The sequence below is a fragment of the Musca domestica genome, unplaced genomic scaffold (assembly GCF_030504385.1).
Source record: "Musca domestica strain aabys unplaced genomic scaffold, Musca_domestica.polishedcontigs.V.1.1 1, whole genome shotgun sequence".
NCBI classification, from domain to species: Eukaryota; Metazoa; Arthropoda; class Insecta; order Diptera; family Muscidae; genus Musca; species Musca domestica.
The window spans coordinates 10248193-10273195 of NW_026712114.1; the positions used below are offsets into that span (position 1 = coordinate 10248193).

Below are 25003 nucleotides of genomic sequence, written 5' to 3' on the forward strand. Positions count from 1 at the left end.
TTTTTAATTTTAAAAAAATCCACCTTTATCATATTTTTGGTCCTCCCTTAAAAAATTCTTCAAAACCCACTCCTATAGCTATTTTGGTTCTGTTGTTCCCGAAATATTCTTATAACCCAGGTTATATTATTTATGGTCCTTCCAAAATATTCTCAACAAATCCACGTTCTTAAACTTCTCAAAATTATTTAAAACTTGCTTTAAAAATTTTTAAAATATTATTTTTAATAAAGACCTTTTGTATCACTTCTTTATTTGCAGATCTTCGACAAAAATCATCCATCTTCCAGAAATTTTGCCCTTGTGTCATCTTGGCGTCGTCTTTGTTTGTTTTGGAAGCGAAATTGATGTTCATTTTGGCAAAAAAATTTCATGTGTCAATTTTAAATTTGACACAAAATAAATGATAGAATCATTAAAAGATCACATCCAATTCGGAGATGATCAATTAACGTGACAGCAAAAAAAAAAAAAAAAAAAAAACAAGGGAGAAGAGCCGAAAACGTCACTGTCAAATTGTTGATTATTGAATAATTGTCTAAGTCTTGTTTGCTAAAATACACAAAAGAGCAAAGCGCCAAAAACAGTCGGTAACTCTCCGCGTCTCACGGATTTTTGCTCGAATCATCATCACTCTTTCATTCATTCATTCATCCAGCCAATGATTGAAACAAACGATGGACTGCAAAAACCCACAACGATCGAGTTATAAATAAAACGTTTGTGTTTAGTTAGCCTCAATTATCTTTAATTGTTGGCATAATTTGTCAACATCGTGAAATTTAATTAAATGATTTTTCGTTTTTCCAACATCATCATCATTTAACTGGCTATGGCAAAGTCCAAATAATGTTGATTGTCGATGCAAAGAAAAATAAAAGCAATTCAAAACAAATATTAAAAGAATGACAGAAGAAATAAAAGAAAAAAATACCAGAAAGTGAAATTAAATAAAAAAACAAATATTGGAAAAAATTTCTATAAATGAAGTCACAAAAATTAGTTTTATAAGAAAAATTCAATTAATTAAAAAAAAATATCTACGAAATCAAAAATTTTTCATCACACCATAAATATGGCAACGCTAAATACCTTTAAAATAACTAATTATAATCAACCTACAGAGCCAATTACCAAAGGCGACCTCCATAGCCATTCGTGCCATCATCGTCTTCATCATCATGGTCCACAATGCCATCATTACCACTCACAAAATTGTCGAGATTCCAATGTATTATTGGATCAAGATGGCTTGTTGTTGCTGAAAATTGGCCGAATATTTATTTGTGGCTTTCCTTGGAAATTGGCATTTTTATTGATACTTTCTTCGACGTGTTTAAAATTAAGCAACGGTGCTTCATTACATCACAAAGAATACCGCAGTGCGGGTTTGTTTGCCTTGAATAATTTTACGGATTTATATGATTCAGCGGCATCATCAACATCAGTGTCATCTTCGATTAAAACCATGGATTTAACGAGTGTCGAGCAGAACGATGTTAATGTGCCGGATTACGATGCACCACCATCACCATCACATACAGCAACCAGAAACTTGCAATTGGATACAAAACAAAATACAGGTAAGTTCAAACACGAATTGAGAAAAATGTTCTTTAAATAATCTGCGATACATAAACCTTACGAAAAATGTTCTTAAAAAATATCCACGTTTCATAAAACGTAGAAAAAATGTTCTTAAAAAGGAACAGATACCATAAAACTGAGGAAAAATGTTCTTAAAAATGTACGTTTCATAAACCTTAAGAAAAGTGTTCCGTATTATTATTATTCAAAAAATCCACGTTTCATAAATCGTACGAAAAATGTTTTTTGAAAAATACAAATTTCATACATTTTAGGAAAAATATTCTTCAAAAAAGATTTCAAAGATTCCAGATTTCATAAACCGTAGGAAAAATGTTCCTTAAAAAGTCCAGGTTTCATAGAACGGAGGAAGAATATTATTTAAAAACATCCACGTTCCATAAAACGAAGGAAAAATGGTTTTTAAAAAAATCCACGTTTCATAAAACGAAGGAAAAATGTTCTTTAAAAAATCCACGTTTCATAAAACGAAGGAAAATGTTCTTTAAAAAAATCCCATTCCATAAACCGTAGGAATAATGTACTTTAAAAAATCCAGGTTTCATCAACTTTGGGAAAATGTTCTAGGAGAAATGTTCCGTAAAAAATACACGTTACATAAACGATACGAAAAATGTTCTTTAAAAAGTCCAGGTTTCATAAGCCGTGAGAAAAATGTTATTTAAAAAGTCCATATTTCATTAATTGTAGAAAAAATGTTCTTTAAAAAGTCCAGGTTTCATTAATTGTAGGAAAAATGTTCTTTAAAAAGTCCGGGTTTCATAAGCCGTAGAAAAAATGTTCTTTAAAAAGTTCATGTTTCACTAATTTTAGGAAAACTGTTCTTTAAAAAAATCCACGTTTCACTAATTTTAGGAAAACTGTTCTTTTAAAAATCCACATTTCATTATTTACAGGAAAACTGTTCTTTAAAAAAATCCACGTTTCACTAATTTTAGGAAAACTGTTCTTTTAAAAATCCACATTTCATTATTTACAGGAAAACTGTTGTTTAAAAAAATCCACGTTTCACTAATTTTAGAAAAATTGTTCTTTAAAAAATCCAAGTTTCATTACATTTAGGAAATCTGTTCATTAATTTTAGGAAAAGTGTTCTTTAAAATATCCACGTTTCATTAATTTTAGGAAAAGTGTTCTTTACAAAAGCCACGTGTCATTAATTTTAGGAAAACTGTTCTTTTAAATATCCACGTTTCATTAATTTTAGGAAAATTCTTCTTTAAAAAAATCCATATTTCATTAATTTTACGAAAACTGTTCTTTAAAATATCCACCTTTCATTAATTTTAGGAGAACTGTTCTTTAAAATATCCACGTTTCATTAATTTTAGGAAAACTGTTCTTAAAACGTCCACGTTTCATTAATTTTAGGAAAATTGTTCTTTAAAAAATCCACATTTCATTAATTTTACGAAAACTGTTCTTTAAAATGTGCACGTTTCATTAATTTTATGAAAACTGTTCCTAAAAAAATGCAAGTTTTATTAATTTTAGGAAAACTGTTCCTAAAAAATGCACGTTTCATTAATTTTAGGAAAACTGTTGTAACATTAGGAACAATGTTCTTTAAAAAGCCATCGGTGCTCGGGAATTAGAAGAAATGTTCTTTAAAAAACTACTTTTCTAAAACTTTAGAAATAATGTTTTTAAAAAATCATCGTAGCTAGGACTTTTGGCAAAATGTTGAGCACGTTGTTGGACACTACGAAAAAAAATTAATTCAGCGCTACTGGATCTTTAAAAAAACTCCGTCTTGCTGGGACTTTACTAGATATTTTCAAAAAAAAGTACCACTTTTCTTCCCTTTTAAGAATAATATACTTAAAAACTTTAGGTGAAATGTTCTTTAAAAAAAATATTGGCAGGAATCTAGGAAAATATTCTTAAAAAATTTCCGGTAACAAAAAACAATTTTTTAAAATTCTCGTTAATTGTGTTTTTATATAAAAACATATATAAAAATTCTTAAAAAGCTTGTTTTTCCTTAGAAAGCCACTTCATAAAAAATCGTCTAAGTATGTACGAAGATTTTATACAATAAAATATATAAAAACAAGTAAGCAAAGGCTACAGTCGAGCGGGGCCGACCGTTGAATACCCTACAACACTATAATAAACGACACAGTTTATGTAGGCGAGACACTCGAATGAATTCCACAAGATATTGTGACAAATAATAAAAGAAAACCATCAGGTTTCGTTCTCTAATTTTCGAATAATAGCAACTCAAACTAATTTGCTCATTTCCAATTTATTGGTAGTTGCATGGTAGTTGCACGTAAATGGTCTTCCTAGATCTGGAACCAATATTTCCCAAAGACCTATAATCTCTCAGAAGTGGCAAAAGATTAACATTTATTATTGGTTTTTGACTGAAACGCGTTTATATGAGATACAGACATTTGACTACATTCTTCAACGAAATCAGCGTTAACGAAATAGTCAGAAGTGCGTCTTTCCTGTATTTGTGAATTCTCCAAAAAGTCACTGGAATGGACATTTTCGTATTTTGTCTACAAAAGTTGGCAAACTCCTTTACACATTTAATATTTTTGGATGGCCATCCAAAACTGCTTGGCTTTTGCAATGTCCGGTAACCCCCATTCAAATGTACGTGAAGATCGGGCGATAATTACGACCTGCTGACAATTTTGCACTTTTTTGGTCCATTTCAACCCTTAAATATATGACGATCATCTCCAAAAAGAGTAGGCTTCTATTCTGCCCCTCATCTTATCCCCATGCAAAATTTCGTAAGGATCGGGCCATAATTACGATCTGTATATGATATCCTGATATCCTAACTACTTAGTTTTGTTAGCTGTAGAAATATTACCAAATGTTTAATTCAAAATGAAAATATGCCAAAAATATGACAAAATTGAAAAAATATGAGAAAATATTACAAAACCATTATTTTCATCTTTAGAGAGATATTTGTATGTGTTTTTTAGACGTTTTTCCTTTCCTGCCAAGAGGCCATTCTGAATTAATGAGAACTGTCGAAATCAGTTCAGCCGTTCTCGACATATATGAGATCTTTCAAGCATATCTTCTTTGATAGACATATATATCGCATATATTTGCTATATATTCGATTTTTTGGATCTTAACATCAATGTAAAGATCAGAAGTAACCTTGTCATGGCTTTGTGATTTCGCCGGGATTTAAAATATTCGCGGTTTTATGAAAAATTTTGAATTTTTTCAACAAAAAAGATATGGCCTATTTTACCCGCTAATTATTATCCGATGACCACCCAATTCGGTAGGCTTCTTCCCCGCCCTAAACTCTAGCTACATGCGAAATTTCGCGTCGATTGGTCTATAATTGCGACCTGTATAGCTACTGCAAAATCCGACATTTTTTCAGTATTTGGTCCATTTCAACCCCTAAACATTTGGCGATCATCTCCACAAGAAATAGGGTTCTATTCTGACCCTAGCCCCACCTCCATTCTAAATTTCGTGAAAATCGGGCCATAATTGCGACCTGTAGAGTGATTACAAATTAACATGGACAGACGGACAGACGGACGGACGGACATACATAGCTAGATCGACTCAGCTCGGCGAGCTAGGAAGATCCATATATACTTTCCTATGTGGGAAATCAATATTTCGTGGTGTTACATAATTTTTGGCCCAATCAAACTTATAATACCCCCAACACATAGTGTTGTAGGGTATAAAGAATACTAGAAAGTTTAACTTTCAGAAGATGTACTCACTCGTCTAGCTTACCCCACACACATACTTATGGCGGGACAACCTTTACGACACATTTCTTCTTGCCATGCCATGCGTGGGTTTCTTCTCCATAGGTAATTAAATAGAAATGTAGAAATTTTTTTTTTTCTATTTTCTATTTTGAATATTTATTTGAACAATCTTTAACACAGCCATTCAATTGATATGAAAGTGGCCATGTAACATGATTATGGGCCGGTGTTGTCGTTATTTTTTATCGTTGAATGAAATCAAAAGTGGAACTAATTCTTGGCAAGCTTACATTTCTAATCCTTTCCTTCGTTAGCGAGACGTAGCATCAACGGCATCAGAGGCAGCTATCAATATTGACATTGTAATCCCCTCTCTACAATCACCTTAAGACTTTCGATTTCGAAACATTTCAGTTTAAATTTCATGTATCTCCCGCTTTTTTTCTTAATGGCCATCTTGTTGCAGTATACAAAATTAAGAAGATCTCCAGTGGAGGGGGAGGCAATAAACCGATTATGAACTCATTCACAATCGATTTACATAGAAATTATTGTCAGGTTTGTGGAGTGAGTGCGAGCGCGCGTTTTTGTTTTTTAAGTAGTGTCTCCCCTGTGACCCAAACTATTTGTCTTGTTTGAAATGTTTTTTTTTTTTGGAGTTGGGAAGGGAAGTAAGGGAAGGAGGAGATAGAAATTAAATATATGACTCTATTTGGGGTACAGTGGCTCCTTATAAAATTGTGAATTATTTAGACTTGTTCCAAGGTCTTCTATCCATAAAAGGAAAATCGTCAAGCTATAGAAGACTTCTTACCTTTTTATCTACTTCTTTATAAAGGTCTTCTATTCGTGGCAGACCTATCAATAAAAGACATCTTAAGAGGTATTCTCTCTATAGACTTTTTCTCGAGAGGTCATATTTTCACAAAAGATCTGTAGGAACGCCATACATCCATATATGAAGCATATTTCAATGTCTTCTGTCCAGCACACAATCGGATTACCAAATAATGGGTTGTATCAGTACATTTTGGTATAATTAGTTAAAAATTCTAACATAACTGTCTACCAACCCATTACTTGAACATGTACATGTCCTACATCAAGCTCGAATTGAGTTTTTGATGCATTGCAACCTGCATCGCCTATGCAGGGGTTGAATATGCGACCTTCTGATTAATAGTTTTAAACGCCTTTCAGTCAGTCACTGTTACGAACATATATTTTTGTAGAAGCGCATTCCAAATAACAGGTTTATTAGGTACATTCTGCCACTAGTAATTATTTACAATGCATCATCCTTACCCCTTACAGGGTGAGATAAAAAAACTGCAACAAGTCAAACGGCATAATTTTTACAATTTTTTTTAATTTTATTGGAATGAAAGCAAACAATGTCGGACCCAGCATCACATTTTAGAATAAGTTTAGATTTGTTCGAATTGGTCACCTTTGGCACGAGTTATGGCCTTCAACCGACCAATGAAACGTCACACGCTGCCTGAATGTTGCTCTGCGATATTTGGGCCCATTCCCGGCGAAGCGCTTGATTGAGGTGATCGGCACTTTGGTACTTTTTAGTGCCAACCTTGCTTTCCAAAATACTCCAGACACAATAGTCCAACGGATTGGTATCCGGAGATTTTGGTGGCCATTGTGCGCTGGAAATGAAGCGAGAAGCCTATTTTGTAACCATTCTAGGGTGGCGTGTGCTGAGTCCTGTTGGAATATCCAAGGTATGCGACCAAAATGTTTGCATGCCCAAGGCTTTAATACACCCTCCAGGATATTTTCGCGATGATATTCGGCATTTATTCTGATCCATTAACACGGTCGATTAACACGAACGGAGAGCGACCATCGACTGTTATGGCGGCCCACACCATCACCATGGCCGGCGCTTGAATTCTGGTGGCCAACCGAAGATTAACATTTTCAGTTGACCTCTTTGACAAGTAAACACGATCATTTTGTTTGTTTGTTTACAAACTGCTAGACAACGAATGTTTTCCCTTCGGAGAAAACCAAATTCGGCAGTTTACCACTTTCGGCCAAGCGAAGCAACTCTTTAGCTCATTTGAGTTTATTTTCCTTATGTTACGGTGTAAGTTCTTGCACTTTTTGGAATATCAATGGCTTTATCCCGATCTCATGACATCCTCGGCTACAGCAGCAATATTCTCTGTAGAACAGATACTCCGGGGTCTGCCATGTCTTCTAGCATACAATATTCTCTACAGAACAGATACTCCGGGGTCTGCCATGTCTGTTGTTGTTGTGCCATCCCCTTCGAATCGAGCGGCTAAACAGTCGCAGCATTTTACCAGTAGGCGTTGGACGGCCAGGAAATCCGCGACGAAATTCACATTGTGCCAAATTCACCGACCGATTATTTATCAAATATTCACCAATATTCCGCGTTCTGGAGCAGTGTAGCGTAACATTGTTTATTAACGTGTATTTCGCTTGTGTTTACTACAAAAATGTCAAAACAGAACTGATATTAGAGGCCAATCGTCAAATTTATGGCATTTTCTGATAAGAGGATTTATTTTGCGCCACCTTGTACTTCATAAAACTGAAAATCGTTGATTTTAGGAAAGTCGATTTTCGATTTTTAAATTGTTAACGAAAATTCGATTTCTATTCTGAAGTTTTTGATGAAAGAATAGAGTTTTTGACACTTGACGTTAATAGTTTGGAAATCCAAATTTCACACACGTCAATCGTTGAATAACTTCGAACTGAAAGCTATTGATTTTGGGAATATTTTATTATCAACAAAAAGTCGATTTTAAGGTTATACTTGTTAACGAAAAGTCGATTTCAATTCTGAATTAAAAGGCTATAGTTTTTGACATATCATATAAATAGTTTGGAAATCGAAATTTGGCACACGCCAATCGTCAAACTCAAAGTCGTTTATTTTACGTCTCATTTGGCTTCAACAATCAACAAAAAGTCGATTTTCGATTTTTACTGTTTAACGAAAAGTCGATTTCAATTCAATTTTGACATTCGATATAAATAGTTTAGAAATCCAGATTTGACACACGTCGATCATTAAGAACCTTTGACACGTTCGAAAATTAAAAAAAAAAAATGCAATAAAAAATCGAAAATCGATTGACTTAGAATTTAATTTTTTTTATTAGAAAAATAAGTCAGTCAATGTCTAGCTAGTCGAAAGCAAATGTGGTTTAAGGTCTTTACTATATGGCATTTAAAAAAAAAAAGATTTCACTTTCTACTTTTCAATTTTGTTCAATCGTTTGAAAGTCGATTATCGAATTTTGTTGCCAGTCCAAAGCCTAGAATTTCTCCACTTTTAACGATTTTTTTTGGATTTTTCGGTTTTTTAGAACAATTTTAATAACTAGCCGAATAACATGCCGGACATATCGAATCCAGCGACCAAATTTTATTTTCCCACCACCACCTCTTAGATTTTGTTTTATCGAATTCTATTTGTAGCTCTCTTAAAAGTAGACCCTTAGATAGGTTCCATTCCACTGTCCATTGTAACTACATTGTATCTTTTTACATCTTCCCTCCGACTTTTGAGTAACTGTAAACCATTTATCTGTAACTACGTCAAGAGAGAACTGGAGAGATTCCAGCTATCGACATCATCATTTTAAGTGCCTTGCAGGGTAACATTTTCATTTAGACTGCAATTTATATCACTTTATGCTGTCATTCACGCTGGCAAATGATGATAACGATGAAGTCTTGAAGTTAACAATGAAGTATGTATTCGAAAGGAAAATGTCTAGGTTCATCTCCAGCAACTCTATGAACACCATTTACAGCATCATCTTGAAAATGGACCACAGAATACTATGGCTCCATTTTAAAATCGAGAGGGGGGTAAAGTGATTAAATGTGGGAAAATATCATTCATAGAAGAAGTTGAAATTGTTTAAGATAAACGGAAAGTGTTGTGGAGGGGTACAGCAAATCACATAGGTCATTTAAGTAACCCGACAAATTTCTCGAAATAATTAAAAAAGGGGGAGCTGGGTTTATCAAAAACGAAAAAAAAAAACCAAATGATCAACACTCACTCCAAGTGCACAACAAAAGAAGATCACATATCTTCCCCATTTTTTTTTCTGAGGACAGGAAGGAAGTTTGTACTTTGATTTTGTCGCTTATTGATCGCATCACAACACACCCGCTGGAAGAAACCCCCTCCAAAAAGAGAAGAATGAAAACAAAACACAATCTCAACAAAAGAGCCAAACGACGAATCATGTGTTAAAAAGTGTAATTCGAACATTAGGCTGCAAACGGCGGATGTTGTTTGCGTGAGACGAAAGACCTGCATTCAGTATTGTTTTTATAATTTAGGAAATTTTCAAGAACAAACCTGATAAAACAAAATACACCAAAAGGAATATCAAAAGTTGTGAAACTCTTTAGAAAATTGATATGTCCTCAGCAAAAAAGATATAATGAGGATCATTAAATGAATGCAGCGAGAAAGGGAACTTGATGGAGCCAAGCCAAAAATCTTTCTCTGATTGAATCCACCTTTGCATGTTAGCCCAAATTGCTCTAAAGATTCTTTAAGAAAACAAAAACTCAAGTAGTCTATTGAGTTCTTTGGCAGGTAGCTGGTTTTAAATTACCTACAAAAAAGGAAACTCATATGGGAGAGTTTTGTAGTTACAGTGGGATTTTTGTGGAGATGGAGACCGAAAGAGAAAAAAAAAGAACAAGGAGAATTAAAAAGATGTGAAAAGGGTTCAATATATAATTACAATAGGGTTGGAGATACTAAAATCTATCTACAATAAAAATAATAGAAAACGCCTAGATCACCTCATTATTTTATTAAGTGGCGCCTAACATGGCGCCATAGTAGTAACATGACTATTATGCATATAAAAGGTGAGATGAAAAAACTGCAACCAACTTCAGACTGCTGTCATTTCTTAGCCACTCGTCCGACAGCTGTTAAAATTATTCCAGTGACAGCTCTTTATATTTTTTACAAGCACACAAATGCATTTTGGTGAGAATTTTCCAGAAAAAAGTTATTTCTGATGGAATTCAAGCGAGATAGTGTGATTTCATTCTAACTGGCAAGTGGCTATCGTTTGAGCACTCCAGCATTTAAATGTGAATAAATCTTTTGTGTCTCGTACCATCGCTCGTTATCGTGAGACTAGTAGCCCAACGTCAAGCAAGTGGAAGAAAGAAAACATCAACATCAGCAGAAATGGTTCGAAAAGTAAAGTAGCTACTTGATCGAAAGTCGCAGTGGCCGAAAAATGGCTTGTGAGCTGAACATATCACAATATTCCATTCAGCAAATATTGAAAAATGGGCTCGAGGTAAAGCCATTGAAATTCCAAAAAGTGCAAGAACTTACACCGCAACAGAAAGAAAATAGACTCAAAAGAGCTAAAGAGTTGCTTCGCTTGGTCGAAAGTGGTGAACTGGCGAATTTGGTTTTCTCCGACGAGAAAACATTCGTTGTCCAGCAGTTTGTAAACAAACAACATGATCGTGTTTACTTGCCAAAGAGGTCAGCTGAAAATGTGCACCTTTGGTTGGCCACCAAAACTCAGGCGCCGACCATGGTGATGGTGTGGGCCGCCATAACAGCCGATAAATAGATGAACGGACCAAATTTCGTCTTACCCAAATTTCGTCTAAGCATTCAACCATTACTAAAATTTCTCAAACTAAGTGGCGCCCAACGTGGAGTGTTTTTTTTATTAGTGTGTAAAAAAGAGGTTGTCTACCAACTGTATATTTTGATTTCAAATGGGCTAGGCTATAACTTATTTAAGTGGTGCCCAACGTGGTCTGACTACTTAAATATAAAGTGCAATTGAAAACTGCCTGTGAAACATAACAATATCTGTTATTTTGAAGCTTTGTCAACGCTCGTGTAAACAAATTAAGTGGCGCCCAATGTGGGGTAACTGCTGAAAACGTGAGTACAACCTACAACCACCTCGAATTGTGGATACAAAACAATCAAATGATAAACAGACTGACATACATAGATAACGTCATTTCAAATTAACCGACACATTCCAAGACCAAAATGAACCCAAATGAACGGACCAATGTTCTGACCCAAATTTCGCCTGAGCATTAAACCGTTGCTAAAATTTCTCAAACTAAGTGGCGCCGAACGTGGACTGTTTTTTTAATTAGTGTATGAAGAAAGATGTTGTCACAAACTCTATATTTTGATTTCAAATTACGTGGCGCCCAACGTGGTCTATCTTCTTAGATTGTGAAACTTTAAAATAGCGAGAAAACTTTTATTTTGAAGCTTTGTCAGCGCTCGTGTAAATACATTAAGTGGCGCCCAATAAGGGGTAATTGCTGAAAACGAAGAAGAAGATTCAAAGAAGGTTCTCATGCCGCTCGGAGTAGGAGATATACATTTTTCAGAGATGATTTTAAAACTGGTCCAAATTCTCGTTTGTCACGGATCACCTGCCTTTTCATGGGACAGACACACGGTTGATAATGCAATTGCATATTTAAGACAAAAGTCCCGTTTGGAGCCCAAAGTGGAGCAACTTCATTGAGTAGTTAGGGCAACCTGAAACTACATATTATAACTTAACAGAGAAGAAGGAAAATTCTTTAAAAATTCGTTATTGTGAAAACATATCGGTAGGACTACAACAAAAATCGAAATGGCGCCCAACATGGGGATGCTGAAAACAAGTTTAACAAGTTTAAATGGAAAGTGCAAAACAGTCCATGAAAATTTAAAATAACTTGAAAATAATTTTCTACGAAGAGGGCTTAAATAATTTCAGTGGCGCCCAACGTGGTGTTTGTGTTTCAAAAACGAGTGCGACTACCATTTGCGATAATTGGAAGCAAATCTCGGACCTTGAGGCCCGTTTTTCGAATGTAGGTCCTAAAAAGGAGACAGGATATTACAGAGTTGGGTAAAAAATATTCAGCCCGACATTTTTTTAAAAAGAGCTGAAGTAAAAATATGTATTCGAAATTAACTAATTCGTTCGTATTTTTTCAATTTCACACTCCACATTTCCTTTTATGTCAGGTTACATAATTATTAGTTTTGTCTTGTATATGCAGGTCCAGGTCTTCGTATAGCCCCCCTATATCGGGATCTCCCTTCCCCCCTCCCCTAGGTACAATATTCACCGAAATTGTTTCAAATTTGGTATATGAAGTTTCTAAGGGGTACTACAGCCTGTGACGGAAAATTGTCTACGCAGGTCCAGGTTTGCATATACCTAGCACACCCTTTCCCCCTACATCGGTATCTCCCTCTATTTGATATTTTGATGATTTTAGCTACATTATTCACCGGTGTTTTATGTTTCATATTAGAATATTGTAAAGGCCTATGACAAGACTTGCCTTTGATAGTCCACGTCTTCGCATAGACCCCAATATAACGGCGAATTTTTAAAGATTTTTTTCTTAGAAAATGTCCAAATTCATTCCAAATGGTGGAGGGTATTCATATATCGGCCAGGCTGAACTTACTGCTTTTTATTTACTTGTTGTAAATTGTTTACTTTTTCTCGACGTTGATGTAACTAACTGTGTCGATCGATGTACATGGCTAAACGTTATCGAACCTCTGTCGAATTTTACTCAAACTTCTGTTCTGTTCAAATTTTGCAATAGGAGAGAATTATGATTCCAAAATATTTCGTATGTGATCACTGTACCACTATCAAATGAAAAGATACCTTTTTTGTCGTTATCCCGACTTGAATTTCACAATGGCTGAGACAAGTGTTTTTGCTGACGAGCAGTTTGCCAGGCATTTGTTGCGTGAGAGAGACACAATCAACTCTTATTTTTTGATCCTCTTCGAAGGCTGGTCTCACATTTTTGGACCTCAAGAAGAAAATTAGAATTGTATAACAACGAAATGTGATGCCTGCGCAAATTTTATTCAATGCCTGGCAACATGAAACGATTTTTTTAAGGATTGCAATTTTAAGAAGATTTTGAATTGATGATGTCATGACTTCTGGGCAAAACTTCCTGTTAAACATTTTTCTCCCAAAAAAAGTATGATTTTTGGGTAACTTAAAATATTAATAGTGTCAATAGGATTCATTGCACATGTCCTGAAAAAGATAGAAGTTTTGAAGATTTCCTTTGAAACCCTTCAAAAAAAGTAAATGAAATACTCACTTGTCGCTTTCATATTCATGAAACGCAACATCTGTTTGTGTATCTTTGTACGTTTTTTTTTTTTGGTTTAATATCAGCAATAATTGAATTCTTTCAAAATGTGCTGAAAACGTGTTAAAATATATCAGTCAGATCTATATCCTCTGCCAATGCTCCATTATTTAAATATATGTTGGCTTCTGTTATGATTATTCAAATTATTGACCCTCTATGGAGTAAATTTCAAAGGAATGGGCTAATATTGTCGAATTCGTATCGGACCTAAACAAGTATGATATAAATATTGCGACGTGCCAGGTTTGGACAATATTGATTGCTTTCATATTTCATCTAATACGGATATTGGTATGGGCAAAATTGCAAGAAAATCGAACATTTATATCAAATTGTTTGCGAAATTATAAATTCCATATTCATCTCAGGTTTCTGGTTGAGAGAAATATTTAGACATTAGGAAGTTGTGAGGAATCGCTGACCTGTTTCGCAAGTTATGACAGATAAAAGTATTGAAAATTGTGACCCTTTGTGTGTGAGGTACCAGAAGGGGTTCGCCGATATATATCATCTTCACAAGAGATCTTGTGTTAGCAAACATTTTTATATGTGTGAAATTTGAAGCGAGTTGTATCCTTATTTTGCTTTTTTGAGCGATGTGGGGAAGGTACCAGAAGAAATGGTCCGGCCTCTACCATTTTTATAACAGATCTTGTTTTGATGAAAATAATGGAAATGAATGTTAATTTCGCGTTTTTTGAGCTTCAAGATTATTCAAAATGTTGACCCTTTGTGGAGGAGGCAACAGAAGGAGTGGACCGATATATCCCATTATAATAGCAGATCCTGTGTTAGTAGAAATAGTGGGTCCGAAATGGTCCGATCTCTATCATCTTTCTAACAGATCTTGTGTTGATGGAAATATTGAGATGTACTAAGTCTCAATAGAGTCATATATTAATTTCGAGTTTTATGAGCTTCAATGATATTTAACATTTTGATCCTTTGTGGGGGAGGTACCAGATAGGTACCGATCTTCACAGCAGATCTTTATTTTAGAAGAAATAGTGGGATGTGGGAAATATAAAAAGATCTGGATGCTTGTTTCGGATTTTATAATCGATATGGTTATTCAATACTTTGACCCTTTGTGGGGTAGGTACCAGAAGAAATGGTCCGATCTCTACCAACTTTATAACAGATGTGGTGTTGATGGAAATATTGAGACGTACCAAGTCTGAATGAAATCGAATGTTAATTTCGCGTTTTATGAGTTTCATGGATATTCAAAAATTGTACTCCTTTGTGGGGAGGTGCTAGAAGGAGTAGACCTATATATTCCATCTTCACATGAGACCTTGGGTTAATAAAAATATTGTGGTCTGTGTAATTTGAAGACAATCGGACTCTTACATCACATTTTATAAGAGTTATAATGATTCAAAAAGTTGAGCCTTTGTGGGGTAGGTACTTGATAGAATGGACTCTTACATCACATTTTGTAAGAGTTATAATCATTCGAAATTTGAACTTTTGGGGGGAGATACTTGATGGAATGGGCCGATATTGTCCATTTTCGCCCCTGACATAGCAGTGATGTAAATATTAGGATTTGCAATCGTATTATCGTTTCTCTTTCTGTGCAAAAATTTTTTTTTTTAAATTCGACCTTTTGTGGCGGTGGTAGCAGAAGGTGTGGACCGATATATTCCATCTTAACACCAGCTTATGGTTTAATAAAAATATTGTGTTCTGTGTAATTTGAAGGTAATCGAATCCTTACATCACATTTTATAAGAGTCATATTTATTCGAAATTTTTACACTTTTGGGGGGAGGTACTTGATGTATTAGACCGATATTGCCCATTTTCGCATCTTATCTAGCACTGATGCAAATTTAAGAATTTTCAAAGTTGGAGCAAATTCGGATTATCTTTTCTCTTTCTGTTCCGCTATTTTTTTTTTTTTTTTTGAAAATTTCGACCTTTTGTGGTGGTAGTACCAGAAGGAGTGGACCGATATTGCCCATTTCCCAACTCGATCTAAGTTTGATTATTATATTACGATGTACCAAGTTTGGATCAATTTGGATACTCCTTTTGAGAGTTATCGTGCGCACCAACCAGCCAGACAGACGGACGGATATCACTAGATCGACTCCAAATGTCCTGAAACGGATTTGGTCCTAGGGTCTGAACCCGTTATTTCGATTAGGCACGTTTTGGCTGTAACAAATGACATATACCCCCTCTAGCCATATGGCTGAGGGCATAATTATGTGAGCTTTCATGACTTCCTTTGAACCCCTGCAAGAACCAATGAAATCATCACTTGTTGGGCACATTCCTACGCTCAGCTAAGCCTCTCGCTTTGATAACCCATAAAATTATCTCAATTCGTGTGTCCTTCAAATTCAAATTTAAAATCCATAAAAAATACTCATCCGAAAAAAAAACAAATCTCGTAAAGAGAAATCAAATCAGTATTGAAATCTTCGCTTCGCAATCCGGCGGCAATAAAAATTCAATCAGAAAATTGAAATTAATTTGTATGGCTATCATTTCTTTGGAAAACGAAATGGAAAAAAATCCGAAAGAAAAAAAAAACTATTGACGGCAGTTCAACTTTCTTCAAAAGGAAGAAACAACTTTTCTGTATTGAATCGATTAAGACGCGCCTTGTCTTTGCTTTGGCCGACTGCCTGCCTGGCACTGGGCCAATGTGGCGGCTTGACAAGTTGAGTTGATGGTGGCGATGGCGGCATTTCGACAAGTTCAGGGTCAATAATATTATTATGATGATCATGTACATTGTTGTTGTTGTTGTTGTTGCTGTTGCTGGAGTTGATATCAAATTCAATGTCGATTTTGATTTGCCTTATTCGAATACACATTCTTCGCTTCTGGTGTTGGTGTTGTGTTATTACGGCAATTCACTTTTTTTACCCCGCTTTTTCCAATATTTATCCACAATCATATATAACTGACGCCGTCGCATCGTAACCGCCTTTTTGTTGTTCATTTTAGGTTTTTATATGATTTTTATTTAATTTTTACTTTTTTTTTTCTCCTTTATTGTACAAGTGTTTGCCTGCATTTCTTCAATGGATTTTGAAAATCTTGACATTCGCTCTTTCTTTCTCTCAATCTTTATTTGTTCAATAAGTGATAATTTCCTTCAATGTTCAGTGATTGTTTTGTCCGTTGGCTGGCTGCCAATATTTGTCTTGCTTTTGTTGTGCCTTCAATTTATTGGTCGGAATTTTTTTGTTTTTATCATCGATTAAATAGAAAATGTGTTAAGCCGTTGTGTAAATATTTGCCATTTTTTTCCCTGGAGTGATATGATTGACATTTGGCCCAAAATTAAATGACACATTTTTACAGTCAAGTGCAATGCTCGCGGGTCGTTCTATATAATCTTTTTAATCCGTTCTTTAAAAATTTGAAATATAATTCTTGGAAATTTAGGATTATTAGAAGTGATTACACAACATATTTTCGATAGCAACAGGAATGTAGGGAGGGTCAAGCGATAAACTAGGCAAAGTTCACTGTCCTTTGATTTGATTACACAGTGCGATAAAATTTAATTTTTTTTTTCAAAAATTAGAGGACAAGCCGTGTAGATTATGTAAAGTAAAAAGAAAACATTAAGTACGGTCGGGCCGAATTTTTGATACCCTCCACCATTGGATAAAGAAAACATTTTTATATAAAAGTATCTGAATTAAGCGTGTTCCACTTTAAACTACAAATACCTGTAAGACCGTGTGGATATTAAAGTTAAACTTTTCAAAAAAACCATAAAGTGGGTGAAGCCGTTATATGCGGCCCATACCAAAGCGGGAACCTATATACCGAACATTATGCTACAAGGATTATCGTAAAAACCAAATTTCAAACAATTTCATGGGTAAATACCGAATTGCGGTAGGTACCGTTATAGGAAATCTTGGTCCCACATATATTAAATGTTCCGCCACCTGAGCCCGAGAACCCAATTTGACCTACATATACTAATTTTTAGACAAATCCGTGGAAAACGTGGCAAAAATGATCAAAATACCGAATATCAGGAGGTATCGTTATATGGGAGCAATACGGAAACGTGGATCTATGCGTGCTATGTTACGCCACAGTTTTTAGCCACGGGTAAAAACATCAAAATTCCGAATATAAGGAGGTGTCTTTATATGGGGGCTATACGAAAACGTGGACACATAGATCCACTACGTTCCACCACCGGAGCTAGAACCCAATTTGACTTACATATACCAATTTTTAGACAAATCCGTGGAAAAACGTGGCAAAATACCGAATATCAGGAAGTATCGTTAAATGGGAGCTATACGGAAACGTGGATTTATGCGTGCTATGTTATGCCACAATTTTAGCCACGGGTAAAACCATCAAAATTCCGAATATAAGGTGGTATCTTTATAACCGAAAACGTGGACGCATAGATCGACTGCATTCCGCCACCGGAGCTAGAACCCAATTTGACCTACAAATACCAATTTTTAGACAAATCCGTGGAAAAGTGTGGCGAAAATCGTCAAAATACCGAATATCGGGAGGTACCGTTATATGGCGGTCATACCAAAACGTGGACCTATACAGGGTGAAATGAAAAAACTACAACCGACTTCAGACTGCTGTTATTTCTAAGCCACTCATTATATGGTATACAAGCGTACAAAAGCATTTTCGTGAGAATTTTCAAGAAAAAAGTTATTCGTGATGGAGTTCAAGCGTGATAGTTATTTCTTGGCTAGAAAACCACAAGTAGCTTTGGTTGGAGCACTCCAGCATTTAAATGTGAATAAATTTTTAGCGTAGCCTGACGTCAAGAAAGTGGACGGAAGAAAACAGTAAAATCAGCAGAAATTATTCGAAAAGTAAAGAAGCGACTTGATCGAAACCCGCGTCGCAGTGGCCGAAAAATGTTGCTTCGCTTGGCCGAAAGTGGTGAACTTCCGAATTTGGTTTCCTCCGATGAGTAAACATTCGTTGTCCAGCAGTTTGTAAAAAAAGCAAAATATACACCTTCGGTTGGCCACCAGAACTCAAGCGCGGCAATAGTGATGGTGTGGGCCGTTATAACAGCCGATGGTCGCTCTCCGCTCGTATTAATCATCCGTGGCATCAGAATAAATGCCGAATATTATCGCCAAAATATTTTGGAGGGTGTATTAAAGTCTTGGCCACGCAGACATTTTGGCCGCAGACCTTGGACATTCCAACAGGACTCAGCACCATCGCACTCAGCACGCGCCACCGAAGAATGGTTACAAAATGAGGTTCCTCGCTTCATTTCCAGCGCACAATGGCCACCAAAATCTCCGGAGAACAAGGTTGGAACTAAAAAATACCAAGGTGTCGATCAACTCAAGCAAGCGCTTCGCCGGGAATGGGCCGCTGAGCAACATTCGGGCAGCGTGTGACGGTTTCAATTGCCGTTTGAAGGCCATAATTCGTGCCAAAGGTGACCAGCCGTCATTCACACCAAATATGCCCGATGAACCGCTTAACCAACGGCGAAACGCGTCGCATAGTCGTGAGTGTGTGATAGTGTCTATTTGGCTTACCTTTTCACTGCAAATTGCAGATCATTAAGCTCTTCTCAAATGTTTCCTAAATTTGATATTTTTTATGTAGACAGTGTTCGGCCGGTCCTTGAGATTTTCTCCTTTAGGCATGTTTAACGCCGGCTACGCAAACCAAGGTATTAACACGAAACCAGTCTACTATAATTTGGTATACATTATAGGACTCCCATGTTGTGTCTTTTTCGACTTTTCGGATTTGTTAAAAATCCGGTTTCAAAAAATTGATAATTTGATTTAACTCCCGAACCGTGGCCACTTGATAGATATGTTTCTATAACCTCAGCCATATGGCTAAAGAGGGTAAATATAATTTGTTACGGCCAAAACGTATCTCATCTGTTTTAGGATATTTGGAGTCGATGTCCGGCTTGTGCGCACGATAACTCTCGAAGGGAGTATCCGATTTGATCCAAACTTGGTACATCGCAATATTAATGTCAAACTTAGATCGAGTTCGGAGCTGGGCAATATCGGTCCACTTGTTATTTATATTTTGGTATCGAAAAATTGACGATTTTTAAATCGAATTGCCCAGAAACTTGATGCTTCTCCAGACGTATTGATTTCGAAACTTTTCCGAAAGTCACACGCGAAATTTCGAGCCAAAATTATATATAATAAATATTTCTTAGGCTTGTTGCTCAAAGTTTTAATTTTTATAGTTCTATTTTAATTGACAATTTATTATAACATTTTAATATTTGGCTTCTTCATTCCCTGTAAAGCCTTCGAAATACATTTCTGAGTTCGTCAATGCAAAGGAAAAAAATCAGTCCATCAATATTTTCCTCAAATTTTGCAATTAATTTTTTTATACAATATGTTGAACTTATGTTAATTATTACGACACATTGTATGTAAGTTTCGAATGTAAATTTTCAAAATGTTTATATCTGCAACATCATCATGATATTATCTGCATTAGTGGGTATAAACATCATCATGAACATATTTCAATATTGCATTGCGACCTCATTCCACCACAGAAAAAAAATACTCCTCATACAACTCGTAAACTTGTAAATTTTTACATTCAAGTGAAAATTATAACACAATTGCAAGAATTTGCCACCATTGCCATTAAAAGAAGAAGAAGAACTTTGACTTGAACTCTTTGGGAGATAAATTGGTGTTATTTTTCTTCGAAGCAGAAGAAGAACAAGAGAAAGGAAGCACAACAACAACTCTGGGAATAAAATAAAACCATAAACCGAGAGGCAAAGTCTAAACAGAAAACAAGCCGAGAGACACACTAATAAGATGACGTTAAAGTAAAAGGAACATGCCACAACTGCCGCTGCTGCTGCTGCTGTCCAATAAAACCCTTGCAAAGAAGATGCCAAGGATTGAGAACTGACATTTCGAAAAAATGGGAAAACTCATAAATTTTCTGTTTGTTGTTATACAACATTTATGACTTCAAATTACAGGCCTCCGTCGCCACAGCAGACGGTCTAAGGAACGAAGAACGAAGAGAGTTGTAAACTACTTGAGAGATAACAACAAATTGAGAAACAAGTCATTGATTCGTTGTTGTCGTCGTGTGGTTATTTTGTTTTCTCGGGGTTATTCTGAAGATAAAAATGCATTCGATTACTGTCTCCTTGTTGGGCCACTTTATTTATAAAATTCAGTTCATCTTTCATTCTCAAATGTTGAATCGAAACAACGATCCCCCCCTACAACGAAAATTGTTATGGTTCATTGTAGCGGTAATATTTCTTATTGAAATGGGAAAATGATGTGAGAACAACGAAATTTTCGATTTTGATTTTGTATGGGAGGTTTTCTTTTTTCCACTGTGAGACAGGTAATAATTTCCGTGATGGAAAATTAATATTTCATAATCAATAATTATTATTTTTTGTATGTACTGAGAGAAATGGGGAGAGATATATTTTGAATTGACTGATTTTCGTGCAGAGAGAGAAAAACTCTGTTCATGTCAAGCATAAGAAAAGAGTTACAAATAGTTTTACCCTTTAACCTTTTCACCAAAAGAGTTACAAATTGTTTTACCTTTAAAAATCTTTTCACATCTTTTACCAAAATTTGAATATTTTTTATTTTAAATTTTTTATCTTCTTTTAATTTCAGGTAATTATTTTAAACATCTAGAGAAATAAAATTTTCTTTTGTAAGTATTTTTATTTAATTTCGTCATGTGAATGTATGTAAAGAAAAGTATGAAAAGTCCCTCCAAATTTTAGGAATGGGAATTGAAATTTTTTGAGTATATGTTATGTTTTCAAATAAAATAAAAATAAACATATATATGTGGGCTATCTATAATAAATATGTATATTTAGTAGAGCTCCCGTAACAAAAGTATTTTTTTCAAGTAGATCATACCACCTATGAACATTTGTCATTAGAGCAATTATAGTTTGGTGTCAGAGGAAACTAATATATGGGAGGCATATCCAATGATGAATCGATTTTCACCAAAATTTGACGGAGACATTTTAATCTTTTATACTAAATAACATTGCTATAGAGTGCATGGGAAGGATTATATTAAAAATTTAAACGTACGTCCCGAAATTCACTCCATTTGGGCTGAAAATTAAGGATTAAGGATATTTAGGAGCTATATCTAAATCTTACCCGATTTCTATAAAATTTGACAAAGGTATTTCCGAGCTCTATAAGATATCACGTACCAAATACCATTGTTGTCGAATGGATATTACGAATTTGAGGGATTTAAAACCCCAAATCGTACGAAACATATGTATGGGAGCTATAGCTATATCTGAACCAATTTACCCCAAATTTTAAGTAGCTATTTCTCGACTAAATTCGGTCGGATGTAACAAAATCCAAGACTTTTGGGCAGATATTGCCTATATGGTGCACAATTAATATCCAAACCAGAACCGATCTTGACAAAATTTGACATAGGTATTTCCGAGCTCTAAAATATATCTGGTACCAAATATCATTGTTGTCGAATGGATATTACTGATTTGAGAAACTTAAACACCATATCGGATGGGATCTATAGCTATATCTGAACCGTTTTTCTCCGTATTCGATATACTTGCTTCTAGACTGAATTCGGTTGGATGTGCCAAAATTCATGTCATTTGGACTTATATTGGCCATTTGGTGCACAATTAACCCGAAATCGGTTAAAGATAAATATGAGATGATATAAACCTGATCCGATTATCACCAATTTCAATAATAATGCGACCTGCATTTTGTTCACAAAAATACATGGACGGACGGACGGACAGACTGACATGCATAAATCGGCTCAGAAAGTGACTCTATGAAGGTAACTATGGGTCTATCATGCTTCCTTTTCACTGTTACAAACAAATGCACAAAGACATAATACCTTTACCACTATGTGATGTAGGATATAATGACACTTTACCATGTTGCAGGTGGATTATCCCAGAAAATAGATAGAGAAACCACTTTTCGAACTTCTACCAATGATAGCCACATACCTTCTCCATTACAAAAATACCAAAAAATAATTTATAGGGGGCAAACCATTAAGCAATTTTGATAATGTCGAAGCAAATAAAAGCTATGGGTGAGTGAAGCGCTTGCTTAAGGTGATCGACACTTTGGTATTTTTTAGTGCCAACCTTGCTTTCCAAAATACTCCAGATACAAAATGTTTGCGTGCCCAGAATACACCCTCCAGAATATTTTGGCGATAATATTCGGCATTTCTTCTGATGCCACTAGCGGAGAGCGACCATCGGCTGTTATGGCAGCCCACACCATCACCATGGCCGGTGCTTGAGTTCTGGTGGCCAACCGAAGGTGCACATTTTCAGCTGACCTTTTTGGCAAGTAAATTCGATCACTTTGTTTGTTTATAAACTGCTGGACAACGAATTTTTTCTCATCGGAGAAAACCAAATTCGGCAGTTTGAGTCTATTTTCTTTCTGTTGCGGTGTAAGTTCTTGCACTTTTCGGAGTTTTAATACACCGAGCTCATTTTTCAATATTTTCCAAATGGAATATTGCGACATGTTCAGCTCACGAACCATTGTTCGGCCACTGCGACGCAAGTTTCGATCAAGTCGCTTCTTTACTTTTCGAACCATTTCTGCTGATGTAGCTGTTTTCTTTCGTCCACTTCTCTGACGCTACCAGTATCATGGTAACGAGCGATGGTACGAGATACAAAAGATTTATTCACATTTAAATGCTGGAGTGCTCTAACGATAGCCACTTGGAGTTTTCCGGTCAAATATAAACACTATCACGCTTAAATTCCATCACGAATACCTTTTTCTGGAAAATTCTGAAAAATTCTCACCAAAATCCTTTTGTACGCTTGTAAGCAATATAATGAGCTATTACTGGAATAATTTTAATGGCAGCTGTCTGAAGTTGGTTGCAGTTTTTTATCTCACCCTTTAATCTCTAAAACTCTCTATCTGTTACTTATAACCGCCGCTTTCTGAACTCGGAAAGAATAATTAAAAATTATTTAGAAATCGTGTTGTTTTTATATCAAACTTCGACTGGGTTTAAAAGAAATTTTATACTCTCATTGATAAGCCCTACCTAGCTATACAATATACAGAACAGTGTGGCTTGTTTGTTCGGGATACCGTAGTATTTTGTTGTTGCAAAATGGTCAGGCTTATCTCTTTATTGTTGTTTTTATAAAAACAACGTTTGTTTATTAGTGGAGAACGGTGGTAATGTTTACCAGGGGGTAAGGCAGGGAATACCTAGGTTTCGGAAAGAGCCACCAATCCTCATCAGTTCCCTTGTTTTTGTCTGGGATTGGTGGCTCTTTCCGAAACCTAGGTATTCCCTGCCTTACCCCTGGTAAACATTACCATCGTTCTCCACTAATAAACAAACGTTGTTTTTATAAAAACAACAATAAAGGGATAAGCCTGACCATTTTGCAACAACAAAATACTACGGTATCCCGAACAAACAAGCCACACTGTTCTATTTATAGACAAGGCACGGTCGACGAAGGGGTTTTTGTTGTAACAGACAAAACCAACTTACATGGTTATGCCACTTCGTTCAGGTTGAACGAAAGCATAACAAGTGGAGAAAGATGAAAATGTTTATAAGTGCGGTTGTAAGATTTAGAAGACTTTCCAAAAGAATTTTAGTTTTATATAATTCTTTGGATCCTCTTCTATTGAGTTTTTGTCATAGAAGTTATTTTTAAAATAACTTCTGGGGAGAATATCCCAGACAAAAACAAGGGAACTGATGAGGATTGGTGGCTCTTTCCGAAACCTAGGTATTCCCTGCCTTACTGTTATAGCCACACCAATGTTTATAATATAATCTATAACGAACCACCTTAATATCTTTCTTTTCTATAAATTATAACGAACCACCTTACTATTTAATTGTCAATCTTTCTTTTCACCCATTCGTAAACAAACCAAATTTAACTTCCGTACTATTTAACTATTAATCATCATTAACTCCAAATAATTAGGTCAATTTACAAAATACAACTTACAAAAGCTAAGTAATATTCATATTGACAAGTAAGCATTTATTATAAGTTCAATCACTTTGTAAAATTAAAATTCAAAATCATCAATTCCAAAGAACTGGGTCACAATAGTAACAGTTCTTCGGAATTATTAAAATTAAGATAAGCATTATTCTCATTTAAAAATCATATAAAAGCATCAATAAAAATTGTAAAATATCAGTTAGTGTTCAATTTTGAAAATAAATTAACATCGCTCAAAACTTAAAACCGTGTTTTTTTAAAATAAAGAAAACGGTAAAACAAAAGTGGCGCAGTCGGTAGGATCCGCGAAGTACATTACGAAAGATATGTATTTACGTTTCAACGTTTTATCGCGGAATAAAAAGGATCTATAAAAATAGATCCTCTGGAGTTTTTTTAAAAAAAGGATATTAGAAAATAATATCCT

The 25003-nt window shown here is 35.2% G+C and overlaps 1 protein-coding gene across 1 annotated transcript in view; it reads left to right on the plus strand.

The window, feature by feature from the left end:
- The window catches only part of LOC105261998 (uncharacterized), a 231776-nt gene that overhangs the window by 15077 nt on the left and 191696 nt on the right, over positions 1 to 25003 (plus strand). Inside the window, exon 2 of the mRNA XM_059118726.1 lies at positions 262 to 1583. Coding sequence (XP_058974709.1) covers positions 1076 to 1583 — 508 coding nt within the window. The 5' untranslated portion in view covers positions 262 to 1075. The remainder of the gene's footprint in view (positions 1 to 261; positions 1584 to 25003) is intronic.